The sequence below is a fragment of the Emydura macquarii genome, unplaced genomic scaffold (assembly GCF_026122565.2).
Source record: "Emydura macquarii macquarii isolate MOO-44397 ecotype Brisbane River unplaced genomic scaffold, CSIRO-AGI_Emac_v2 contig_2994, whole genome shotgun sequence".
NCBI classification, from domain to species: domain Eukaryota; kingdom Metazoa; phylum Chordata; order Testudines; family Chelidae; genus Emydura; species Emydura macquarii.
In genome coordinates, this window is record NW_027133131.1 from 2,065,781 (window position 1) to 2,090,367 (window position 24,587).

The window sequence follows — 24,587 nt, forward strand, 5'->3', positions numbered from 1 at the left end:
CTGAAACGTTTGGCTAGAAACATTCCACCATGAGCCTCTGCTGGAGTCTTTATCTTTCTCAACTAGCGTAAGAGCCAGTTCTGGGTGGAGCCGGCCCAAGCACACACAGACATGGCTTTGGACTGTTTAGGAAAGGAAGATGGGAAAGACAGAGAATGAATGAATCGAAGACCTTGCATAAATTTGTGTTCTGCACCTTTAACTAGGTCAGTGTGGATCCACGCCAACAGAACCTCTAGAGTAGACACAGTTACACCAGCATAACAGCTCAGCAAAGCGAAATGAGCTATCCCGGGATAAAGTGCCCTATACCGGTAGAAATGCACCTACACGAGGAATTTCACTGGCATACCTAGGTCAGTAAAAAACCAATTTCCCGTGGTCACTGTTACGCTGGTGAAACATTAAGAGCAGACCAAGCTTGGGAGAAGAAGTGAGGCACTTAGCCATGGATAACCGTCTAGATAGTGCCCATGCACCACGGCCTGCCATGGCTTTCAGACTTGCAACATTTCTACTCATCTCGCACCGTCATCTTCTCCCTCAACCGTCACAGAACCTTGCTGCTTTCGGTGCAAGTCTCCTCCTCTGCAGCTTCCTCTCTGCTTCCCAACGTCAGCTCATCCCAGCTCCACGCTGAAAACACGCAGTGGAACTGGTACAGCCTAGAGATGACGGTCCAACAGCTTTGGGGTGGGTGGTAACAACAATCCATTGCACTATCACCAGCACAGCTGCCCTGTTGGTCATTGGCAGCAACAGGATCCATTCTGAAGGTGAAGATTAACTACAGCGATATTGAATATGAACATGCAGCAGAATGTAAAGCCAGCTAGAAATTCATCTGCATGACCTAGTTGTCCAGCGACCTAGTTTTAACAGTGCAATGCAGGGGACAGAAAGACACGTGGCACTGAAACCTAATGTGAGCTAAAGTCATTCTGACAGCACAAGGAGATGGTGGAAGGACACACTCACGCAGCATATAAATTAAGCAGGGGGAGTCAAAATTTCACCTGAGCTAGAAACCACTCGCAGTCACCACCTCCCCGCTCAGATGCAGATTTCAAACCCGTAGGGGGTTCTACAATGCAAAATGCACATCTGATCCTGTATCAGAGACCCAAACAGCAAGAGGTAAATTATCAAAGCAACATCGAGCATTGGCCACGTTTCTCCCCCGGAATTTAGAACTGAAGTTGTGCAGCTAAACTGCCCTGAAGAGACGAGACGGTTACTCGGGCCCCACGTGGAAGTTTGACTACAGCACATTATGGAGGGATTAACAAATGAAAGCTTGAGTTTTATATGTGGGTATAAGAAATGCACTCAGGGGACATGGCGCTCCTGCCTACGTCTTCACCTTGGTTGAGGCGCATTTAGATTCTTTTGGGGGATTTTATTAAGTCTCCAACCTGAGTAGCTTCTGGCAACTGATACAGCCGGTTGTATCTGTAGTTGTAGCTTTTATTCACGCACCAGATTTTCCAGTTCAGTCTGTTACTGTTTCTGGTGTAGCGTTATCCTTCGTGTCTGTATGCGCTTACTGTGCTTCAACCACATGGAGAAAGTGTGATGGAGCGCTCAGACAAGGGAGCGCAGAGTTCTATTCTTAAGAAGCCGAAGCTCACCATAAGACAGTTTTGTTGATGAGTTTTATCTGATTTCCACTGCAGCTTTACACTTACAGGCAGGGTGGATGTGCGGCGGCAAAGACTCAATTATTTAGCACAGATGAAGACTGAGGCCTTGATTTCACTGCTGAAAAAGGTGTAGATTTTACCCCTGGGTAACTAACGTGTGAGAGCTATCCTGACGGGGCACTTTAGTTTTACTGTGAGGTGCAGACGTGACCTAGTTTACCTTGGGTGAAGCTGATGTGCCTCCTCTTCACTGTGTTTTTTCCTCACAATAGCTCACGCATGTTACCCTCAGGTTTAAAAAGAACAAACACTTTTTTTTTTTTTTTAAGCACTGAAGACAAAGCCCAATTGCTCTTCTTAACTCCACCCTAAGAGATAGGGAAAAATCAGAGACAGGAAAGGAACTTGGAAAAAACCTGAGATATGCAGTGTGGTTGTAGCTCTGTCAGTCTCAGCATCTTAGAGAGACAAGGGGGGGGGGTAAAATCTTTTATTGGACCAACCTCTGTTGCAGACAGCACTAAGCTTTCAGGCTTACACAGAGCTTGTCTTCAGGTCTGACTGCTCCAATAAAAGATATTACACCTCACTCACCTTGTCTCTCTAAAACCTGGGATGAAATGTGTGCCACAACCAAGGATACTTTATTTCCTGGTTTCTTATGAACTGGAGAGGCTGAACGAAACTAAAGTATGGGACTGAAAGACGCCCATGATGCCACCTGGTCTGTAGAGTTGTTAAAGCTACTTATTTCCATGCCAGTAAGAGAAGGGTGAGGGACTACACAGGCACACCTTTCTGCCTGAAACTCAGAGGGTTTAAGAAACAATATCCTTTGAAGTTTTGCAATAGTACTCTTCCCCCCCCCAAGTAAGATTTTTCCACTAATTTACCACAGTAATTGAGAGAGAAAAGACAGCAATAATACATAGCTGGTCAGCTATTAACCTTCCTGTGGCGCAATACTACAACTCCATTTGCATCGCAGAGTTGCCAGTGACTGATCAAATGACAGCGTGCCTAGGAACCGAGCTGTTTAAACATAGTGGAACTAGGGAGAAGCTTCAACTCGGAGGCATCAGTTGTCTTTTCAGAGCAAGAAATTGAACAGAAACTCGAATGTGGATTGAGCAGAATGGTAATCCAAGTACTCACCCACGCAGCATTAGTACAAAGTGCTTTGATTGCAGCCATATGCATTCAGGAAGTCCACTTGCCATTTAAAATAATGTGCACTCCACTCAGAGGGAAAATTAGAGAATGAAAACGTTTAACTCACTAACAACATTTATGGTTTTATACAAGCGTTTAATGTGCAATTATGTTGTGAAAAATATCTACAGAGCACAGCACCGCACTATTTAGACACTGATGCATTCATGCTAACATACGCACCACACACGTGTGCTAGGTAACATGGATTGTGGCAATAATAGTTTAGGAAGGTATTCAAATCATAATCCACCAGAGCAATCTCCTAGGACATCAGGTACAGGAATTGTCATTATTTAATAAGATGCTAACATTTTCTTTACTCTTACTCACTAACCCCTAAAGAGTCACCACCATCTCCCCACATAGCTGTTGCCCTAACATATACTTTGAAACACTGCTCAGAAATGAATTCCATCTCTGAATTTGCTTGTTTACATCAACAGAAACCCAATAAAATGGTTTCTTAGTATGATCAGTGCAGTCCCTCCCATATGTATGATGAAACCCTGTACTTTGAAGCACCAACTCCACTATTAAAAACCTTGTTCTAAGTCGGTTTACCCAATTAGATGAAGACTTTATAAACTAACGACCATCAGCAGTAATCTTTCTGCAGAGATTTTAGTACATAGTATTTGTTGCACAAGACCCCAATGCATGCCCTGCAGCAAACAAACAGTGACTAATAGCTATAAACAGCATTTCTAGTTAAAAGTAGTAAGAGCCTAAAGCAAAAGTCTCATAGATCTTTATGCGACAAACACTGAAAAACTTACACAGATACCCCAAAAAGCCTGCAAACACTTGCTGGTAGCTCACGCCCAAAGAGCAGATTTGGAGGAGACCCAGTTCTTTTATAGAATACAAAGATTTTCTAAATAAAGGCTTTTTACTCCTAAGAGAAACAGTAATTTGCCTATATAGATAATCAGAGAAACATAAAACATCACAAGCCCTACTGACTGGAACAAAGGTATTAATGGATCTTTCCTTCAGAGTCCTGTAGCAGCAGAACAGAAGTAATGTCACATGACACCTAAGGGCCCCAAATGAGTTCAGGACCCATTTTGCTAGGTGCTGTATAAACATAAGCAAGTGCCTGCAGGATCGGAGCCTAACTTTACAAACAAGGTGGGACTGCTCGCACAGTTGAAAACATGCCTAAATCTTTGCAGGATTCGGGCCAGAAGACAAAATGTAACACAATCTTTCTTTGAGAGGCAGCATGGCTCAGTGCAGAGGTTCTCAGGTTCTCACGGTAGTGCTTGCCATGGTTTAATAAGGAGTTTTGTGGATACCTCCTGTCCCATTCATGAGCATATAGAGCACCTTCCCTTCAGTGATCAAACATCCCTGGAACAAGTTAGGGAAATTGCTTCTGTGGAAGTGAGACTGCAGGGAAGTATTTAATATATTTTTAGTGGCCTTACTGCTGGAAATAAGAAGCCAGCACCACTGGACCAACCAGCTCTCTTGAATTACTGGTCCTCTGCAGAAGGACGTTGATAAATTGGAGAGGGTTCAGAGAACAGCCATGAGAATGATTAAAAGGTTAGAAAACCTGTCTCATAATGACAGACTCCAGGCAGGAGCTCAATCTATTTAGCTTAACAAAGAGAAGGGTGAAGGGCAATTTGAGTACAGTCTGTAAGTACCTACAAAGGGAACAAATATTTCATGATGGGATCTTCAATATAGCAGAGAATGGTCTAACACAGTCCAGTGGCTAGACAAATTCAGACTGGAAATAAGGCATCAATTTTGAACAGTGAACATCATTAAAGATTCTCCATCACTGACCATCTTTAAATCAAAATTGGATGTTTTTCTAAAAGATCTGCTGAAGGAATTATTTGGGGAAGAGTCAGACTAGATGACCACAATGGTCTTTTCTGGCCTTGAAATCTATAAATCTAAGTGCTTGAGAGACCAGTTTGAGAACCTCTCATCTAGCCAAACGAACACAGGGCAGCGAGTTCGGCACGCGCTAGTTCCAATTCTGGATCTGCTACTGACTCATTGCAGAGACCTGGGCAAGTCACTTTACCACTAATAGCTCAGCTTTCCAATCTGCAAAGTGACTTCCGACAGGTGGGAAGCGAGGATTAGTAGATGTGTCTTCTCTGCAGAGAGTTACCCTGGCTGACCTGCACCCAGGTCTGAGCACCAGGTTAGCCTAGGCCAGGTGTGAGCAGCCACACTACGAACCATAGTGGACTGACTGCAGCCTCATTGATCTGCACTCTCCCGTGTGTGTGTCACTAGGATTTCCTGAGGCACATCCTGTGGTTCTCTGCGTTGCAGTAACTTGAGCCACTTTGATCCTTTCCCAGGGAATTGTGAAAGAACTTGCTTGTCCTTCTGCGCACATGGGGGGAATTGTGGGAAGGCACTGGAGGACTATTAGCACTCCAGGGATTTAGACTGCAAAGTGGGCAGGATACCAGCGTGAGTGAAAGCTGAATCCTGGCTTTAACCTGCCCCCGCAGCCAGGCCGCTAGCCCAGGTTGAAGTCACCACTAAACTTGAGAAAAAAGTTTCCATGTGTGGATGGAAGGGGGTCAAGGGCACACCCCAGTAAGAACCCTGGGTAACTCTACAGTAAAGACGTACCCGGAGTATTTATACAGCACTTTAGGGACCTGAAGCATGAGGAATGCGAACATCACATGATTAATCTGTTATTCACCTATGTCCGCAGAACTGTACAAGAGTACATGAAGAAAGCCCCTGCCCAGACGGGCTTGCAACGGCTCGAACAGCAGTTGGATGGGATCTTAACAGGGGAGATGGTGACTTTACCGAACAGAGTTAGCTACTGAAATAAGCTACTTAAAGGTGAAAGCAAGAACACTTTGAGAAAACTCGTCCTGGCTGTTATTGGAAGCAACCTGGCTCACCGCTCACCCTGAGTTATGCATCAAAGCCAAGTTATCCCTTCACAGTGACGCAGAGCCACAAAAGCACAATCCATGCAACTTCCCAGAAAACCTAACATAGAAGTGTGTCGACTGCTGTGGACGCAAGCCAAAGGCATAGCTCCCTTGGCTTGGCAAGCCTCCTTCAAACACTCAAAGCACTCTGCTTGCTTCGTCTGCCTTCCTGATGACACTGCTAGGCTTGTGTCCTTCACACACACAGCACACCTTGTCCCCTGGACCCCGTTTGGCACGGAGAGACACTACAGAATGGACACTGTATTGCTCACACCTGCTCTGCATGACACAGCGAGCTCTGCTTCCAGTCAATTAGGAGAGACGGCAGTGCTGCTCCACCACAGCCGGGGCATCAATTATGGAACCAAAAGAAAACAGAACTGTAAAATATTCGAGTGCCTGATTCAAGCCCTGCTGAGTCCGGTAGTATTTCCACACTCCATACACCAGCCTGGTTAAAATCACAGCTCAGACTCTCAATGACTGAGGTCCTCTTGCACTGTAGCAAGCTGGGAAGCTCCAGAAAGCAAACTGCAAACATCACACGCCAACTGCACTCAGCCTGGTGATTCCACATATCAATCTTTCTCCACCCCACCCCGACCCTTGTTCCACTGCCCTCAACTCACTGACACACTATTCTGCAGTGAAACAAGCCCCTCAGAGCCTTGCTGTGACAGACAAGGGTACTGGCTGGTTTTTGTGGTGTTAGCCACTATGCAACATTCTCTTTTTACGGCATGGCTTTAAAGCAACCCCTTAACTGTTGTACCTTCATTCAAGATCAGCTCGGATCTGATATAAAGGAGCACAGTAAACTGGTTTCACATTTGTTGGAGAGCATCCTGAGTAGTTCACAGACTATTTTAATTCTAAATCACTCCTAGACAAGAGCTATACTCAGACCATTCTTGCACTTCACATTGTTTAAGGGATGCTGTGGATCTGAGTTTTAAAATATTCAGTTTTCAGGCAGTATATCCTGACCTTTCAAGTTGTCAAAGATTCTTCTGCTTCCCGCCAGGATGAGCCTGAGTGTAATGTAACACACACGTGAGACTACCTCACCTCCCCTTCTTTGTCTCTTCACATTTAGCTTTGCAGCTGCCACTGCTGGCAAAACAACCTTTGCAGAGCCAGGGCAAGAGAGCGGGTGTGACCTCCGCCCAAGCAGTGAATGAGCGATGTAACGGACTAGCAAGATGAGAATGCAAGTCATGCACAAGGTTAGATCACAGATAGAAAGATCGTCCCTCTAATCTCTCAATTCTAATCATGTTAGAGATTATTTGTAATAAGGGTGGGTACAAAATCCAGGTAGAAATGTGCTTTTCAAGTTGGTTAATAACTTGGTATGTGTTAGAAAAGCCTCTGCCCTATGTAAAGATTTGTTACAGAGCTGAAAGGTAGCGATACCACCCAAGGTTCAGGCACAAGCATTTGAAACTCAGTCTTCAGCATTTCTGGTGACTTACGCACTGTGCTCTTCCTTCACATAGTTCAAGTAAGCAACAAATAAGGAATTTCAGACACACACACACACTGCCAAATTTCAGAGTCCCAGGGAGCAGAGAGGAAGATTAATAGCAAAGGATACAACTGAAGAACTCCTAAAGATATAAGTTGACTTGTATGTAAATTGCCTATATTTTTATTCCCTTCCCCTGACCTCTGCCTACTTGTCTGTCAGTTGATTGTTAGCGCCACACAGCAAGGACCATCCTTCATAAGCATCTAGTAGGCGCTATCACAAATAATTACTGGAATGGATTCAAATCCCTCAGGGGGAAGAAGTGCCCTGCCCACCTGCTATGGTGAAAAAATGACCCAACTCTCCAAGGAGGGAGTGTCTCACTGAAATGAACACACAATTGAATGAGGATCTTATACAAGGCCATTCTTGAAAGCGGACACCCTTCACTGTTTAAAAAATACTTCCATTATACCAACTTTTTAGATCAACTGAAACCAAAGAGCCACACACAATCAATAGCACGGTTAAATGCAAAAATGCATTTGCAAATGCCAGTGGTTTCTCTTCACAAGTAACAGTAATACCTAGCTCTTATCTACAGCTTTTCATCAGTAGATCTCCGAGCGCTTTCAGAAGGCGGTATCTTTAGAAAACAAGAGCTAAAGATCAGGTAGCTGGCTTTTCAGCATGGCTGCCTTTATATGAAAGATTTAAGGCACCCAAAGGTACTTATCCATAAAGCATTTCTGCTTGAGTGGGAAAATATGCTTACTCAGGAGGTTTGGGCACAGAACAAACAAACCAGAAGGGCTGCCCCCTGTGAATGACAGTGATCGTCATCTGCGCATTTCTGCAGCCCAAGCCCATTATATACACAGTATCCAGCTGATTATTCCCTGAGAAAAAGCACCTCTTAATTATTTTCCAAAACACTATCCTCCCGAAGCTGGCCTTCATCTGACGAGAACCCAGATTCCAGCCTGGATGGCTTATGCAACAGCTTTTGTTAGAACAGATTTATTGCTGGTGATTGACTGCGCCCTGCGGACTCCGGGTTCCCATGCTGAGCCGGCACAGGTACAGCACGGACCATGGCCATGGAATGTGCTTCTAGCATGCCATGGAGCCCCACCTAAGGAGGCCAGGAGAAGAGCTCAGTCTCCATGGCTCATTTAACTCATGCAGCTTCCCATTATGGGCTAATTAGTGGCAAGTGGGGTGTTTGGGAGAAGTGCAGCTTCCTACAAGAGAATGGTCCCGAGAGCCAAACTCATTTCACATGGGGGCACTGACCAGGTGGTAACAGCTCTGGCCAATAAGGACCTGTGCTGAAACTGAATTGGGGCCTTTAACCTCTGGGTGACTAGCTCCCAGTCTCCCTTGCATGTATGGCTTTCCAGTTTATGAAGTGCTTATTTAACAAAGAGCAAGAGTGATTAACAAGTCCCACTGTCTCTGTGGCTGGCAGATGAATGCAGCCCATGGCATGTCTACAAGCAGAGAAGAGAGTGTAAGAAGAAGTCAGATTGCAGGACTGTTGAGGCAGGAATCTTGCTTAGTAGATCTGTGAAAGACTCATGCAGTAGTGCAATATCAGATTCAGTTATCAGAATCAAGGCCCCTTCGTGCTGGGTGCGATACACACACACATTTAAAAAAAGGTCCTGCCACAAACTAACACGCCTATGGCTATGGATAACAACATGGAAAGGATAAGCGGTAGCATTCAGACCCATGAATTAAGTCAAAGAATGTTTTGACATAACTTCAGTGGGAAATCAGGTCTCAGACCATCAGGTAATCAGAACACACCATTTCCCAGCATGGCTGGCTATGCTAAAAATGCTCCTTACATTACTGCAGCTGTTCAGCTTTAACAATGTATGTGACACTGTGCCATTTTTTAAAGAGAGTTGCATTAGAAACACGTAGGTAATATCACAGTTGCACACATCCTGATGGAAAGCCAATTTTTCCCAAATGAAGTTAAACGAGTTCAAGATTCTTCCCCCCACATCACTCCAAGACAGCAAACCTATCAGAAGATATCAAATCAGAGCTGGCAAAGTGGTATTTAAATACACACACAGTTACAAAAAACCATCTCACATTGCTTATTGTTTCTCATTCAATGCTGGACAAAATAACTTCTTCAAAAATTGTCTCCTTGATGATAGACCACCCTATCTACAAAGAAAATATTGGTGGTCTAGTTTCTAACAGGAACTAAACATGCTACTGCTATTCTCTAATAGTGACACCAAATTTATTTTTGCTTTTTCACCCGCTCAATTGCAAGAACTGTCACACAGAAAAGTGTTCTTTACAAACGAAGCGGTTGATTTGGTCCTGCACATTCCTGTGTTTGAATTTCCACACACAGATTGGAGCTTTTGTTGTTGTTGTTATTACATTAAACACTTCTGCTGATCAAGATCTGGAAGAACATTTGAACTGAAGTATTTACCTTCTGTGGCAGAATTCCTCCCTAAATGGCGAACACACAGGGCTGGGTTTTGATTGCTCTTTTGGAGGAGATGCTTCCAGTGGCCCATCTTTTCCCTTCCTTCTCCTTCGGATTAATACATCATTCTTCTCTGTGACCAAGACCTGTTGCCACAGGAAGAGTCAGGAAGTCATAAACAGGTTTGATCTACGAATAGGAACAAGGAGAACAAAATGAGTAAAGTAAACAGACACATGGCAAGGTGTGTGGCTCCCCTCCCACTCCACACGCCAGCCCTGCACTCCTGGCATCATGTGGAAGACAGAATAACCTCTTCTATGCAGGAACTCCTGTTCCACTAACTGCATGCCTTCAGCCACATGTATCAGGCTCACCCCTCCACCCCCCACACCAGATCACCTGCATTTCTTAAAAGCCACTTGCTGCAAAGCACTTGTAACATTTTTATAACCTGCCTAACGAGTTTGCACATCCTGTGCCGATACAATGAGTTCCTGCAGTCTGAGCCTTTTCAGCCAATGATATTCCTCCTTTGAACAAGAATGGATACAAATTCTCTTTAAGGACAAGGATCTGAAGCATGGAAAAATACCGCTTTGTGCCCAAGGCCTTTCATTAGCCTGTTCTCCAAGCACCTAAAAGTTTGCCCACTGCATCATTTCAGTAGCAAAATATTTGCTTCAGGTCTAGACGCTCCCCTGTGTTTCTGGGAACAGGTATTCAGTTGGGTGTTCTGACATATGCTCAGTACAGGGGAGTTTTCAATTTAAAGATGTGCATGGCAGGGGACTAAAAACCCCAATTAACCCATCTTCAGTTACTTCCCCAACTGTGCTTCAATTCACATTAGACTTTCCAGCCCCTAGCCCAAACCCTGTTAGTCCAAATCAATTCCTACTTCATTCGGACAAGGTAAGGCTTTGGCTAAGGGAAGTTTTCAGCGTGACTAATGCTCGGTAGGGATATAATCCAATTTCAGGTAACAAGGAATTTTCAGATCAGGAACGTTCTGTCCTGGAATGATTTCAGACAACCAAAATGGAAGCAATGGGAGAAAGCACATACACCCCAACAGGTAAATGCATAACTACAGAAGCTATGCAGTCTGGTCAAATTTAGTTCCTCGAACCACTCCAGAGGGGACACCCCATTGATCTCCCTTGGACACTTATGCAGCACTGAATTGGGAACCATCACACCTTGTATTTTTGTAGGAATAGCACCCAACATTCACTATTACAATACAACGCACATCTGTCACCCTTGTACTGTATTTTCCGTAGCGAGTCAAGTCATTTCATTTATCACTGCAAACTATACAAATTCAAGGAGACCTTCTTGGAAAAAAAGACATTGTGCTAAGTCTCTGAGCTAGTGTATGCTGGCATTTATTTGTCTTTATAAAATTATAGCCAGCCTCACCCGAACCCTGGACCACTGAACCTCACTTCAGTCCCCACCTCCCCATGCCCCTACCCTTCCTCAAATGCCTGAGCAAAAAGAGCTCTGACAGACAACTGCTTCACACAGCCCTTAGAAAGCCACCAAGTGTTAAATGTTCTCTGCATTCCCTTTGATCACTTACTAGAGTGCATACAGAGAGAGAGTGTATATAGTTCATATATAGACACTGCATACATTTGATCAGGTCCCTCACCATGTCACTGTGTTCTAGACTATGCTTTCCTAAGGGTGTATATAGAGGAAAGGGGCCTCAATCCTGACTGAATGAAAGTAGCACCCAGAGGCTACACATTTTAACAAGTCACCGTAACTGCAATACTTCTCGCCCAATTAAAAAGTACCCTTGGTAAACCACTAGAAGAGCATTTATCATGAGAAGCACCGAGCATTTATGATGCAACATAACGAGGCAGAACCTCCTTATTCCCTGAACCACAGCGATTTCACCCCCTTTTCTCGGCCGCAGCCTCGGCAGTGCGGAGGTCACAGATTCCTCAGACTTCACCAGCCTGGGCCACCTTTATAGGGAGGGTCTGAAATGTCAGCAGAGATTACAGTCGGAGGGCACTTTCGGGACGAGGTAGAGCTGGTTTCCTGGCACGCACGCCTGGGGGCGGGGAGGATCTCGGGTTTTTAAAAATCACGTTTATTTGATTAGTCACTGAACTTGCTAAAAACACGGTCCTGCCAGCGAGTGCCCCACTCAGCGCCTGGAACCGGCGGGTCCCGGGGCCCTCCACACACACTTGGGGGGAGCCCGTACAACCGCACGGCGTCCCGAGGGCCCCCCTCAGCCTCTGTCCACGGGCCCCCACCAGACCACTGGACCTTGGCCGGCTGCCCCCGCCCATGGCCCCCCCGATCCTTCCCTGCCAACCTCCAGCCCCTCCCCCAAACTGGGCACCCAACCCTCCCTTCCCCAGGCTACACAGACCCCCCCCACCCAGAACCCCCCCCCCAGCGGCCCCTCCCCCCGCCAGAACACCCCCCAGCGGCCCCTCCCCCCGCCTACACAGACCCCCCCCCCGCCAGAACCCCCCCAGCGGCCCCTCCCCCGCCTACACAGCCCCCCCCCCGCCAGAACCCCCCCAGCGGCCCCTCCCCCGCCTACACAGACCCCCCCCCCGCCAGAACCCCGCACCGGCCCCGCCCCCAGCCAGAACCCCCCCCCAGCAGCCCCTCCCCCAGCCTACACACAGACCCGGCCCCTCCCCCAGCCAGACCCCACGAGCCCCCCCCGCACGTACCGAGCCCGGGCTGCTCCGGGACCCTGCAGGGCTCAGAGGCGGCCGCAGCCTCCCCGGAGTCCCCGGCCCCCGCCCGGCTCCGGCGCTGCTACGCAACGCACCCCCCCTTCCCGCCGGAAACACGGGGCCGCCCCGCCCGGATGCGACACTCCAGCCACCCGCGGGGCAGAGAGGGCGTGGGACGAGGCTTCTATGGTCGCCGGCCGCTCTACCCCTCCGGAGGGCGGGGGGAGGACTCTATGGTCGCCGGGCGCGGCTATCCGGGATCAAAAGCGGGAGGGGCGGGGCTTCTCTCCACGGTGGCTGGAAATGGGGGGGAGGGTCTCTGACCCTGTGTCTGTCTGTCCTTGACCTTGGCCCTCCCTGTGTCTGTCTGTCCGTCCCTCCCTGCCCATGTGTCTGTCTGTCTGTCCCTGATCCTGGCCCTTGCTGTGTCTGTCTGTCCCTGTGGCTGTCTGTCCCTGTGGCTGTCCCTGCCTATCTGGCTGTCTGCCCCTGAATGTCCCTCTCTGTCTGGCCCTGATCACGCCCTGTCTGCCAAGTGAACAGCAAACACAGTGTTGCCTCCCCCTCCTTCACCGGACGGAAAGGATCCCTCGGGCTAGATATTGGGGAGCTGTGAGATCCCTGGAGAAGGGGCTTCTCAGTCCGGCTATAAAGCATCTTGGGCCCCTGCTGGAGGCAAATGTTAAAAACAATCACTTTTCACAATGAACGTCAGGGATAGCCCACCGCTGCCTCTCCCAGACCTGTCCCTTCTGTCATGGAGCCGTGGCCTGCAGGATCCACGGGTGTCCATCCATGCCATCATCACGTGTGCCATCACGCGTCTCTCTCACTCACACCCCCTGGTCCAATAAAAGATATTACCTTGCCCGCCTTGTCTCTCTGATGGGCCCTCATGGCACATTAGGGTGCCCAGATGTCCCGATTTTATAGGGACAATCCCGATATTTGGGGTTTTGCCTTATATAGGTGCCTGTTATCCCTATACCCCGTGTCCCAAATTTTCACACTTGCTATCTGGTCACCCCACGGCACGTGTGAGCGGGTGAGTGCTTTGGGCAAAGGCCATGTTTTTCTTCTACCGCAAGGGGCCCTGCTCCATGGTGGGAGTTTCCAGGTGCTACGCAATACAAACAATAAACAGGAATGACAGCGCGGGGCTAGTCATGCGGCCACGGTGTGTGTGTATGTGTGTGTGTGTGAGCCACGTATGTCTAGCTGCACCCTCACGGCGCGGATGAGCCACGTACGCATGTTAACATCACTTGTCCGAGCCGTGCATGCTGCATCCAATCTAGGCTCCGCTGCCCGGAGCACCATGTACATCTCAGCTGCAGCCAGGTAGGAATGGCTCGCATCCCCCCCCCCCCCCACCGCCCTTAACCTGCCAATGTCACACACGTGCAGGAGGGGTGCTACGGTCCCTTTAATTCCTCTCTCCCAGGGCCTCCCGCTGCAATTGGCTGGAGGTGTAGCACGTTCGTGCATGTCGAAGGCCGTCCCGGGGCTGCGATTGGCTGCCCACAGCGCCGCTGGATACTTCCTGGGATGCCTGCAACCCCGACGTTCCATCAGGTCAGTTTCACAGGGAAAGTGGGGGGCGGCGGGGGAGGGGGTCCCCCCCATTGCTCTCCCCGCACCAGCCCCGCTCAGCAGCAGCCTGAGGCGCTTGGTTAAGGGGTCGTGGGGACTTTAGGGATTATGTGGCGCCCCTCTGGCAGGGCAGGGTGCAGGCGTGGGGCAGCAGACCTGCCCATCAGCACATTTGCTCACTGGCTTCATTGTCATGTTATTCATCTTCTCCGTCCGCGATCGTGCCTGCGTTTCCCCCTCCGCTGCAATCGAGCGAACAGATCCCGCCCCCCAAGGTGAACTAGCCCCAGTGCAGACAAGCGAGCGGGGGGGGAAATCGTTGCCTCAACCCTGCACCCCACCCGCCGAAAAAAGCACGTTTCTTGCATTAGCGAGCAGGGGGAGGGGTTGCAATGTATACAAAAACGGGAAACAGGCATTTGTCTTGCAGTGGTGTGAAATCAGGATTTGTGCAAAGCAGATCATGCGTATTTTCCTGGGGGGGGGGGGGGGGGGGGGGGGTTGAAAGCAATGTTTCAAGAGCCAGGGTTCAAATTTGTGGTGTGATTTGTGGATTAAAAAAAAAAAAGATGCCCAGGTGGGTATTTGCGGTGTATGTATTTCATTTTAATTAGCTTGTATCCGTTTTACAAATTGGGCACCATTTTTTTTTTTTTAAATCAGGATGGTGACTTTTAAAAAATGGCCAGATGAAACGCGGTTGGTCCGAATCCGGGTTGCAGTCCAAGCACGCAGAAGTGTGTTTTTCTTGGCACAGTCTGACTGATGGCTACAATTTATGCAAAAAGAAATCAGTGCAATTTTATTGTTGGGGTCTGAAATCAGCGATAGACATTTGTGCAGAAATAAAAAAAACAGATGCACTTTTCTTGCAACAACCTTAAATTGCTGTTGCCATTTTGTATTTTCTCTCCTTTTGGGATAAATTCACAGGAGGAGGATGTTTCATTCTGCCCACATAGCATTCCCCAAAAGTATTCGCTAACCTTTCGAGGTAACGGTACCAGTTCCATAATAAACTCGTAAGTCCAGATCTTGCACATTTTTCCATGTAGATGCATTCGCTCCAGCTTGGCTCAGAAGCCAGCACCTGCCTTTTCTGTGTGCAGATTGTCACTTTCTGTAAAAATGTGGTTGTTATTTTATTGTTATTTGCACAGATAACGAATTGGAAGCCTGAAGTTGCTCAGGATGACGACTGAAACTTTTGTAAAGGACATTAAACCCGGCTTGAAAAACTTGAACCTTATTTTTATTGTACTGGAAACAGGTGGGTCCTGTGAGCGTACAAGAGGTATATTACATTGCTTTCTGACATTCCCTTTCACTGCTGCAGTCAGTTCTCAGACACTATTTGTAGCTGGATTTCACCCTGGCCCCCACCATTTAGTGATGTCAGAGTCCATTTCTGGAACCCCCTAATTTACGTAGGCCTCATGTGTTTACGTTTGCTGCCGTCAATCAGCCAAGCGTTTGCAGGAGCAGAGCCTTAGACTGTGAATTCGCTGAGGCAGGGACTATCTTCCTGTTATGTGTTTGTAGTCCAGCCCAAAGGGGGAGGGGGTCAAACCCATAGGCACTTCTGACACGAAAACTAACAATCGATTACCATGGAGATGTCACCCAAACTGGACTGGTTTCTCCCCCTTGCAGGTCGGGTGACCAAGACGAAGGACGGTCACGAGGTGCGGACGTGCAAAGTAGCAGACAAAACTGGCAGCATCAACATCTCCGTGTGGGACGATGTAGGGAACCTCATTCAGCCGGGAGACATCATCCGATTGACCAAAGGGTACAGTGTGGGGGGCAGGGCTTCCTGGTACCCCTGGACCCCATCTTGTTGGCGCCTGCTGCACACCCAGCCCGTCAGCGTCAGACCCACCAGGCAGCAGTCGCTTTCCCTAGAGATGAGCTCATTCAGGATTTTATAGAGCGGGGCGGGGGGCAAAACTGAGCCCCCCGCATCTGAGATTGCATCACTGTCCTCCCAGCGGGAGACCAGGCAAGACAAAGGTCCCTGGCGTCCATTCTCAGTGAAAGCAAAGCATCCGTTCTAGTTCACCGGTCAAGGGAGATACAAAGCTGAGCAAACAGGGCTGCGTTTGCTATGGCCTTGATTCTGCACTGAGTTACGTGCGAATTCCGGGTCCTTGCAGGGTCACGTTGTCTATATGGTCCGGAATAGCCCGAACGTGCTAACTTTCTAGGCAGGCTGCAAAAGGGGTGGGTGTCTGCAGATGTCTGAGGGCCTGGTTCCTGGGTGGCTAAATTCCTGCTGCTGACTTTAACGCTGAGGTTGAGTTGCAGTGATTGTGTGCTGGTGCAGAGCACCGCGGAGAGGAGACGTTCTCATTCTAAATATCGATACAGAAGTATTTTTTAAAAAGCCAGTGACATCCCTGAAAAGATCCTGTGTGCGCACAGAGTGAATCTCAGCGTCGCAGCCTGACACCACCTCTCTGTCCCGGGCCATTAGGAGGGGAAAAAATGATCCTGATAGGGCAGACTGGTCTCAGTGGATTCATCCTTTCGGCTTAACTTAGACATGATTTCAGGGCAGGGTTTTACTGTCCTACATCCCGAGGAGAAATCCTTGTCATTCTGAACAGATGTATTTCATCTCTTCCCCCCACCTCACCTAGCACTGAAATCTACCCACAAACCACTACTGCTTTTCTGGGAGCTGCTTGAAAGGATAATTACAGCCCCCCTGGTGATGCTGCCTGAGCGGTGGATAATGGTAGCTTTCTCTCCTTGCATAGGGGGTCATGGAAGCAGAGTGTAAGTCAGAGCAGCCTCAGAACGGCTCTAACTTACTTCCGGGAGTGTCCCTGGCCAGCCCTGGAACAGTGGCTCATTGTCTCCCCCAAGCGCAGGTTCAGGGGAAGTGAGAACTGGGACCCCGAGTTCTCCACCCAGTCCAGGGCGCGTGTCCTGTGTGAGATTTCTGACCTGAAGCCACTGGGCCAGGCCCGTGCAATTAACCCCAGATCTTGGCGTTCCTCTTGCTTTCAGCTACGCGTCCATTTTCAAAGGCTGCCTGACTCTCTACACAGGGCGTGGAGGAGACCTGCAGAAAATCGGAGAGTAAGGGAAGCCCGTCTGCTTTGCTGGGGGAATGTAGCTTGCTGGAGCCTGGCTCCTTGGAGGTTGGGGTGGGGGGACCGTGTGGGGCAGGCCCAAAGCAGGAGCGATTTCTGCCCAGGCTGCCCACTTTGCTGGGCATCTACTCAGGTCATGGGCTAGCCAGCTGCCAAGGAGAAAGCTGCTCCGCGTGTCACATGCAGGAGGACATTGCCTGAGTCTGCAGAGAGCCTGAGCCCACAGCTGGAGGAGACCTAGTTTTAGAGCAGGGTGGGGGCTGGGAGCCAGGACTCCTGGGTTCTCTTCCCAGCCCTGGGCGGGTGGTGTGGCCTGGTGGTTAGAGCAGGGGAGCTTGGATGCCTGGGGATTGTGTTCCCGGTGCTGATAGTGAATCATCCCGTGACCGTGGACACGTCTGTGCCCCAGGGTCGCCAGCTGTTGCACTGGGAGGATACCGCCCGCCTCCTGGAGGAGCATGGTGCGCACCGGGCCTCAAGATCCTGGTCTGCGACGGTCCATGTTGCTCCCTGCTGGGGCGTTGGGGTGCAGGACATCCCCTCCCCCTGGGATAAGGCTGAGTGCCAGGGGAAGGAGGGGCTGGTTGGCCTCCCCGTGGCCTCGCTAACCCCCCATTTCTCTCCCTAGGTTCTGCATGGTTTATTCCGAGGTCCCGAACTTCAGCGAACCCAACCCAGAGTACGTGGCCCAGCAGTCCCAGAGCAAAGGGGTGAGTGCCCGCTGGCTGGCCCCGAGCCGAGGCCCGGCTGGCAGCAGAGCCGCTGCGGGTGGGGGCCCATCTAGCGGGGGAATCGCCTTTGCTCACCTGCATGTCTGTGAAAAACACCCGCCCAGCTTTCGGCTGCCGACGCCGGGGGCCAGGCTGCCCAGCAGGCACTGGAGCGTCGCTGGTGATGCACCGAGAAGAATCTGCTCCGGCGGGGCCGGCAGGGGAGGGTGGGTTTGTGTACGCCAGAGACGCGCCGCTGTGCCGGTTCCTGCCCAGAAGCGGCTGCATCTCTGTCCCGTGGGTAGCTGGTGAAATGTGCCGGGATCCTCCGAGATCTGGGACCACGAGCTTTCTCTTCCATTTCCTTCAGGCCCAGAATGACAACGCAACCCCTGCTGCTCCCCAGACCACCCCGGGCCCCGCTGCAGCGTCTCCAGGTAGGGGCGTAGCCCCCCGTCAGCCATCCTAGCTCTGTGGGCCAGATAGGGTCCCCCCATCCTGGAGCCGGGCTTGGTCCTGCTGTGGAGTCGTTCCACACTAACCAGGCTGGAGCGTTCACAGTGCGAGAGGTTCTCTAGTCATATACGTGGGAGGGGAGTGGGGTGTAGTGGTTAGAGCAGAGGGGTGCTGGGAGCCAGGACTCCTGGGTTCTCTCCCCAGCTCTGCGAGGGGAGTGGGGTGTAGTGATTAGAGCAGGGGACGGGGCTGGGAGCCAGGACTCCTGGGTTCTCTCCCCGGCCCTGCCATGGGCTCACACTGTTCATTTCCCCGTGGAACCCGTTGCTTTTGTTTTCAGCTGCTGACAGCCAGAACGGCAACGGGCTGAGCACCCCGGGCCCCGGCGGCCCCCCCCACCCGCCCACCATCCCGTCCCACCCGCCCAGCGGCCGGGTCACCAGGAGCCAGCCGAACCACCAGGGCGCGGGCTCCACCTCCAGCCCTGTCAGCAACGGGAAAGAGACCCGGCGAAGCAGCAAGAGATAACCCCGCGGAACCGGGACCTCCCCCCCCGACCCTGCCACTGAGGTGGGGGGGGAGGCTGACTCAGGTGGGGGGGCATGGCCGGCCGTCGCTGCGGGCTGGATCGGGGACTGTGGGAATGCCACTGTGGTTGTAGCCATTTTAACCTGGACTTGGGGGGGGGGGTTTCTGCACAGTGTCGGGGGAGGGGAGGGCCCCCCCCCCATTGTAAATCGACCCTTGATCCTCAGGGCTCTGTGCTGGGACTAAGCTGAACCTTGTCCAAGTGCAGCCTCGCCTCCGCTGGGACCCCCCTGTGCCCCTCGGGGGGGGGGCTGGCAGGGAGCCGGCAGCTTCGCTCGCCCCCCGCCCCGTTACCCCCACCCCCCACCCAGCTCACTCGAGTTCAGCTCCTTTGCTCGTTCCTTTTAACAAATATCCTGACATTTTTTAGCAAAAAAAGTTCCAAAGCCGATTCTGCCGGGGTTGGGGGGGTCTCAGGGCGAGGTGCAGCCCTTTGGAGGTCCCTGCTGGGTGTAGGACGGGGGGCAGCAGAGGGGCTCCCCTCCACGTACCCCTGGGAGGGGTGTTGAGTCTCACTGGCCCGTTTGGACCTTGGCGTCTCCGGTGAGGCTGGCAAAGACCAATCTTGGGCCGAGACGCCCCTCAACCCGGGCCAGGGGCAGCGCAGGGCAGGGAAGCTGGGGGCAAAAAAAGTGGCCCCGGCTTGCCTCCCGGCGGCCCCTACTTGGAAAGGGGGAAGCAATGGGGCAGGGCGCCAGTTCCAGCCCCAGCCAGCCGTGATCCCTGCCTGGGCGCTTTGAGGGTCCCTGCGTAGAATGAGTTTGTTGGGTCTCAGCCCAGTTCCCAGGCGCCAAACGTTCCCCGTGGCTGGACAGGCTGCCCTGGGCCGGGGGCTCGATGGGGATCTGGGGCTAGCCTGGAAATCCTCCTAGGAAAAACTGCCCCGAATCTCGGTGCAGGGAAGGGATCCCCCAGCTGGATCGGAGCCGGCGGTGACCTCGGTGTCTGGACGGGCCCAGCCATCTCGCTCACCCACTGAGTTGTAGAATGCTTTTTCCCCCAAGCCCTGCTCCCAGCTGCCCCCCTCCCCCTCCCCACGTATTAGCCAGAAACAGGCAACAGAAGCATTTGTTTTTAAACTCCCTTTCCTCGCCGGATCAGAGGTGAATGTCTGAACTGCCCAGGGCTGTGCTGGAATAAAGACCGTCCTGCCATCCGCCTGCCGCCTGGTCCCTCACGCTTTCCCCTGTCACCCCAGGACAGCCCTATGGGTCTCGGTCCCGGATTCCAGGGGCAGATGGGCTTTTAGTGGCTTGGATCAAAGCCCCGTTCCCAAGCCTCAGACGTGAACCCTCCCCAGGCCCCACGGGCTGGCGTCAGCATGGCCAGGCTGGGCGTTACGGTGGGCCAGGCAGGCGGCAGAGATTTGAAGTCCGGCATTGATGCTGGCAGCGAGTTGGATTCTCCTATGTGAATCCTGCTGAGAAAAAAACTCTCCCCTGGGCAGGACGGGGTCGGAACGCCCGTTCCCTGGGCATGAAGCGCGAAGGCAGGCAGCGGGGTCTGGGGTTAGGGGGGCTGAGCTGGGCCTCAGGAGACCGGGGTTGTGGGGCCCCCCAGCTCTGCCCCTGCCTGGCCGGGGGGGAGGAGGTCTAGGCTGGAGTCGGCAGGGGTGGATCTGAATCTCCTGCCATGAGATGACGTTGGTCTGTGAGGCCAGCATGGCCCAGAGCCGGATCAGGGCCGGCCCCCTTCCCTCTGCGCAGTGATAGCGGCGGGACGTACCCGCCAGCGCTAGGAAATCCACCCCGGGGGGGTGGGGGGGAGCAGGCTCACCCTTTCAGTCCCCTCCCCAAGCTGTCAGCTCCCTTCAGGCCCCACCCAGGCCCTTTGTGTTGGGGGGGGAGGGGGAGAAGGGGCCGGGCTTCGGGGAGACCTGCCTGACCCTTGCCCCTCAGGTCTTGGAGCAGCCAGATTGTGCAGACAGGCAGAGGCTGAGGCGCCACCCCACGTAAGTTGCATTTCCTTTCAGCCCCCTTTTGGGGGGCCAGATCCCACAGGAGGTGATGGGGGACGGGAAGCCCCAGTAGCGGCCGTGCCGGCTGTGAAGCAGTGCTGAGTTCTGCCCGACAGAACCCCCCCTCCACACCAAACTAGACCGACGGGAGGGCTGGGGGTGGCACTGATGCCCGGCTGTGGGGCGAGACCAGGCAGAGTTGGAAGCTGGTGTTCTTGCAATGGGTTGGGGGGGGAGGTGGTTGGCCCTGGCCAGACGCAGCCCTGGGGGGGCGGGGGGGCGTGGAGGTGGAAATGGCACCGGGGCGGTTTCCCGGCAGCCTGATGCTCCCCAGCTCTTCCTGGCCCGTTTGCCCGGTGCCCTGGCTGATGAGGAGGAAAGGGAGCGGCACTAGGTGCTCCTGTGGGAACAGAGCATTTGTACAGCACCTGGTGTGCTCAGGCCTGGCTCTTTGACTGGCCGGGGCTGGGGTGGAGGGGGTTCTACCCTGCCACAGCTGATAACTGTCACTGCACCGCTGCAGCGGGCCCGCATGGCACGGCAAAGCTGATCCTTCAACTCTCGGGGATTGGCCGCAGCTCGCCTCCACCTGGGCATGTTCCCAGGCGGGGCACGGCAGCAGGCCGGTTCCCAAGGGGGCTGACACACCGGGTTTGTAAGGGGGATGGGGGGGTGTCAGGACTTCCTCCCTCGGGAGCGTCTGAAGCCAGGAACTAGCCCTGGGGCCAGGCGGGAGCCAGGCTGCCAGTCACTAGTGCGTTGCCAGCTCTCTCACGGCTCAGGGTGATTCCTAAAGCCCCAGATCCCGGAGTCACATGGACCTCGCTTATAAACTAAAGGGGCGTCTCTAGCCCTGCTGGGGGCAGGTAGACGCTTGATAACATGAGTCCTGCCAGTCCCACATAAACCGACCCGGCCTGGCTTATTCGGGGTTTTTTTTTTTTTTAAATCCCATGATTTTTTAAGACAATCCCGCGATTTCTAGGCTGGTGATTTTGGCGAACGCCAGGGGCTGGCGCTATGGAACTATAAAACAGACCCCATGTTCCCACAGTGCGACTGGGGGTGGGGGGAAGGGAAGGGGATTTTAACCCCATGGCGCACCGCTGCCATCAGCGGGGGGTCATGCCCTGCCCAGCGTGTCGCTGCTGGAGCGTTTTCCAGGCCAGGAGGGATTGGTCTGATCTCAAAGTGCTTTGCAAAGGGAGAGGTTTGGTCGCTCCTGCCCCGTTTGCTTTCACACAGGAGTCGGCCGGGGGGGGTGGAACTGAATTCAGAGCTGAGTCCTGGTGCAGTGCCTGAAACCAGAGCACGTCAGCTCACCCTAAAGCACACGGCTCGGGGATAAACGCCCACGTGCCCGTCTAAGGACAAACGAACGGGGCAGGAGCCAGGCTAACTGGGCCGACCTGGGCTGGGCCTTTAAATAGTCTGGCTTCCCCTGAGCATAAGGCAGAGCGGGCTAGTGGGTAGAGCACTGACCCGGGAGAGCTGGGTTTTATTCCTGGCCCTGCTGCTGGCTCAGTCTCCCCCTCGCTAAAGCAGGGGTGATGATCCCGCCTGCCTTTGCACAGCGCTTGACGCTCGATGGAGGAGACATGCTAGGGATTATTACTGTAAAGCAGGGTGCTCAAGGCAAATGGGACCCGGGGGGGCTGTGTGTGTGTGGGGGGGGGCTGATCATGCCCAGCCACTTCTCTGCTGATGCAATGTGCCGGGGAGAGGAGGCCAGGGGACCTGCCGTAGATAGTGGCTTGACCTTCGCCCTGCGGGAACACGGAGAAGTTTGACTGGGAAGGGTGGGAGGTTCCCAGTTACCGGCTCGCTCTGATCTAAGGTGGCCTCCTCCCCCCGCCCCCCCCCCACACCCCTCCCCCCTTGTCGCCGCTCAGCCCCTGACCCTTGATCACGGCGAGGGCAATAAAGTGGGGGCGGGGGGAGAAGTCGCATGGGCACATCAGCAGCAACCCTCCCTCCCCTGGCAGCTGGAAATTGGACTCAGCCGTCATGGGCCCCTGGGCCGCTGGCTTTTCTGTCTCGGGGTCCAACAGCCGGGGCTTGGGGTCGCCAGCCGGGGCTTGTCCTGCTCAGTTCTTCCCCCCTCTCCCTCTCCGAAGAGCCAGTGCGCTGTGGCCGCAGGCCAGCAACTTTAATACACCTGCCTGGTTTGACACGGGCATGGCCTGGCGGGGGCGGGGAGGCTGGCTTCATTTTTTATTATCAAGCAGATGAACCATTAACTCCCAACGCCACCTGGGCTTGCAAAACTGCCTGTCGAGGACACGTGCTGCCCCCCCCAGCCCCACCCTTCCCCAGGGCCTGGGGGGTTTACCCAGGACAAGGACCGCCCCCTCCCCCCCGCCAGCTGCATCCCGTCATGCCTCGGTCTAATATCGTGGGGCTCTGATTTGCACTGAACGGACCTGCCACAGAAATGCAGCCACCTCTGGGGCGGAGCATGGCAACTCTAGGGCTGGGAAGGGAAGGGAAGGAGAACCCTGTGTGTGGCTGGTAACACCCCAGGTGAGGGCCCGGGGCGGGGAACGGCTTGGACGGTTACACAGTCAGGACGTGGGGCCGTTCCCACGCCCCCACAGCCGCACTGGGCGGGACCTCGACACCAAGAAATTAGCTTCGTTACCTGGCTCAGACGGGAGAGCGGGCGGGAGTGACGAGTCGGGCTGGGATCCCTCCTGCCGTGCTGTGCCCAGGCTGCCCCCCCTTGGGCCTGGACTGTCCCACAGACGCTCTGCCCCACTGGGGCCCAGCCGGGCTAAGCAGGTCCAAGAGCCGGCAGGCTGACAGCCCGTCTCCTCCTCTCGGCCAGAGGCAGCACCTTCCCCCCCAGCCCTCGTGCCAGCCAGGGCCGGTCAAGGCCTCCACCCGGGGGAAGCTGCTGCACCCTCACCTGCCGGGCGTTGCAGCCGAATCGATCCCGCCACAGGGGAGCGTGAGGACGACAGCGGAACAGATCCCGCCACTCCTCGTCAGACGGGGCCACTTCCGAGGTAGGCGCCAGGCAGTCCTGGGATAACCTGCCCCAGGGTTAGTTCCCTCCTGACCCCCCGTGGGTAGAGGGGGCTGCGCCTTGGAGCATGAGAGCTCCCCTCGCTCGCGCGTCCTTTGGTAGCACTCACCGTTGCGGCCTCATGCGATCCCAGCGCCAGTCCACGGCCCCTCGCCCCGGCCTTGGCTGCAGCGTGTGTGAGCGTGTGTGCATGAGTGTGCACGAGTGTGTACGTGTGTGCACGGGTGTGAAGCCTGGGCAACGAGCCCAGCTGCCCCGGAATCCAGCCTGTGCCAGGCCCGGCTCCTCCAGCCGCTCTGCGGGGCGGACCCAGGGCAGAGCGGGGAAACCCGGCCCGCGCTGGGCTCCTCCCCGGCCCGAAGTCGGTGCTGGGCGGGGGCTGCGTTGGAAAGGCTCCGGGGCCGGCGGACGCCGCTTTTCCGGCTCCTTTTGCTCGATTCGGTCCCACTTCGCCGTCAGACCAGCCCCGGCCGGGCTGGGGGGGGGCCCCGCGGGCTGCATGGCGGCATTTAACCACAGCCCCCCCCGCACCACTGGAGAAAAGCCGCTCCCGGGGCGAAGGGACCCAGGCGTCCGGCCGCTCGCGCGGTGCCCAGACCCCCCACCCCCGGGGGGGGCCCGGCCGCTGTTGCACTCCCGGGAGGGGGCGCCCCACTGACGCCTCCTCCCACCCCGCTGCCCCCCAGGTTCCCCCCCTCCTCG

The 24,587-nt window shown here is 53.4% G+C and overlaps 2 protein-coding genes across 3 annotated transcripts in view; one reads left to right on the plus strand and one right to left on the minus strand.

The window, feature by feature from the left end:
- Window positions 1-12,568, minus strand: part of RNF41 (ring finger protein 41) — a 36,774-nt gene extending 24,206 nt beyond the window's left edge. For both annotated transcript variants that reach the window (XR_010916509.1, XM_067529653.1), the window contains exons 1-2: window positions 12,447-12,568; window positions 9,736-9,921 (exon numbers count right to left, since the gene is read on the minus strand). The gene's annotated coding sequence lies outside the window, so the exon portion shown is untranslated. The remainder of the gene's footprint in view (window positions 1-9,735; window positions 9,922-12,446) is intronic.
- Window positions 12,569-13,923: 1,355 nt separating this feature from the next.
- On the plus strand, window positions 13,924-20,058 carry NABP2 (nucleic acid binding protein 2). Its single transcript, XM_067529655.1, has 7 exons — window positions 13,924-14,027; window positions 15,206-15,315; window positions 15,699-15,837; window positions 17,061-17,132; window positions 17,775-17,856; window positions 18,227-18,293; window positions 18,653-20,058. The coding sequence occupies exons 2-7, from the start codon at window positions 15,237-15,239 to the stop codon at window positions 18,838-18,840; spliced, it is 627 nt and encodes a 208-aa protein (XP_067385756.1). The 5' UTR covers window positions 13,924-14,027; window positions 15,206-15,236; the 3' UTR covers window positions 18,841-20,058.
- Window positions 20,059-24,587: the final 4,529 nt, after the last annotated feature.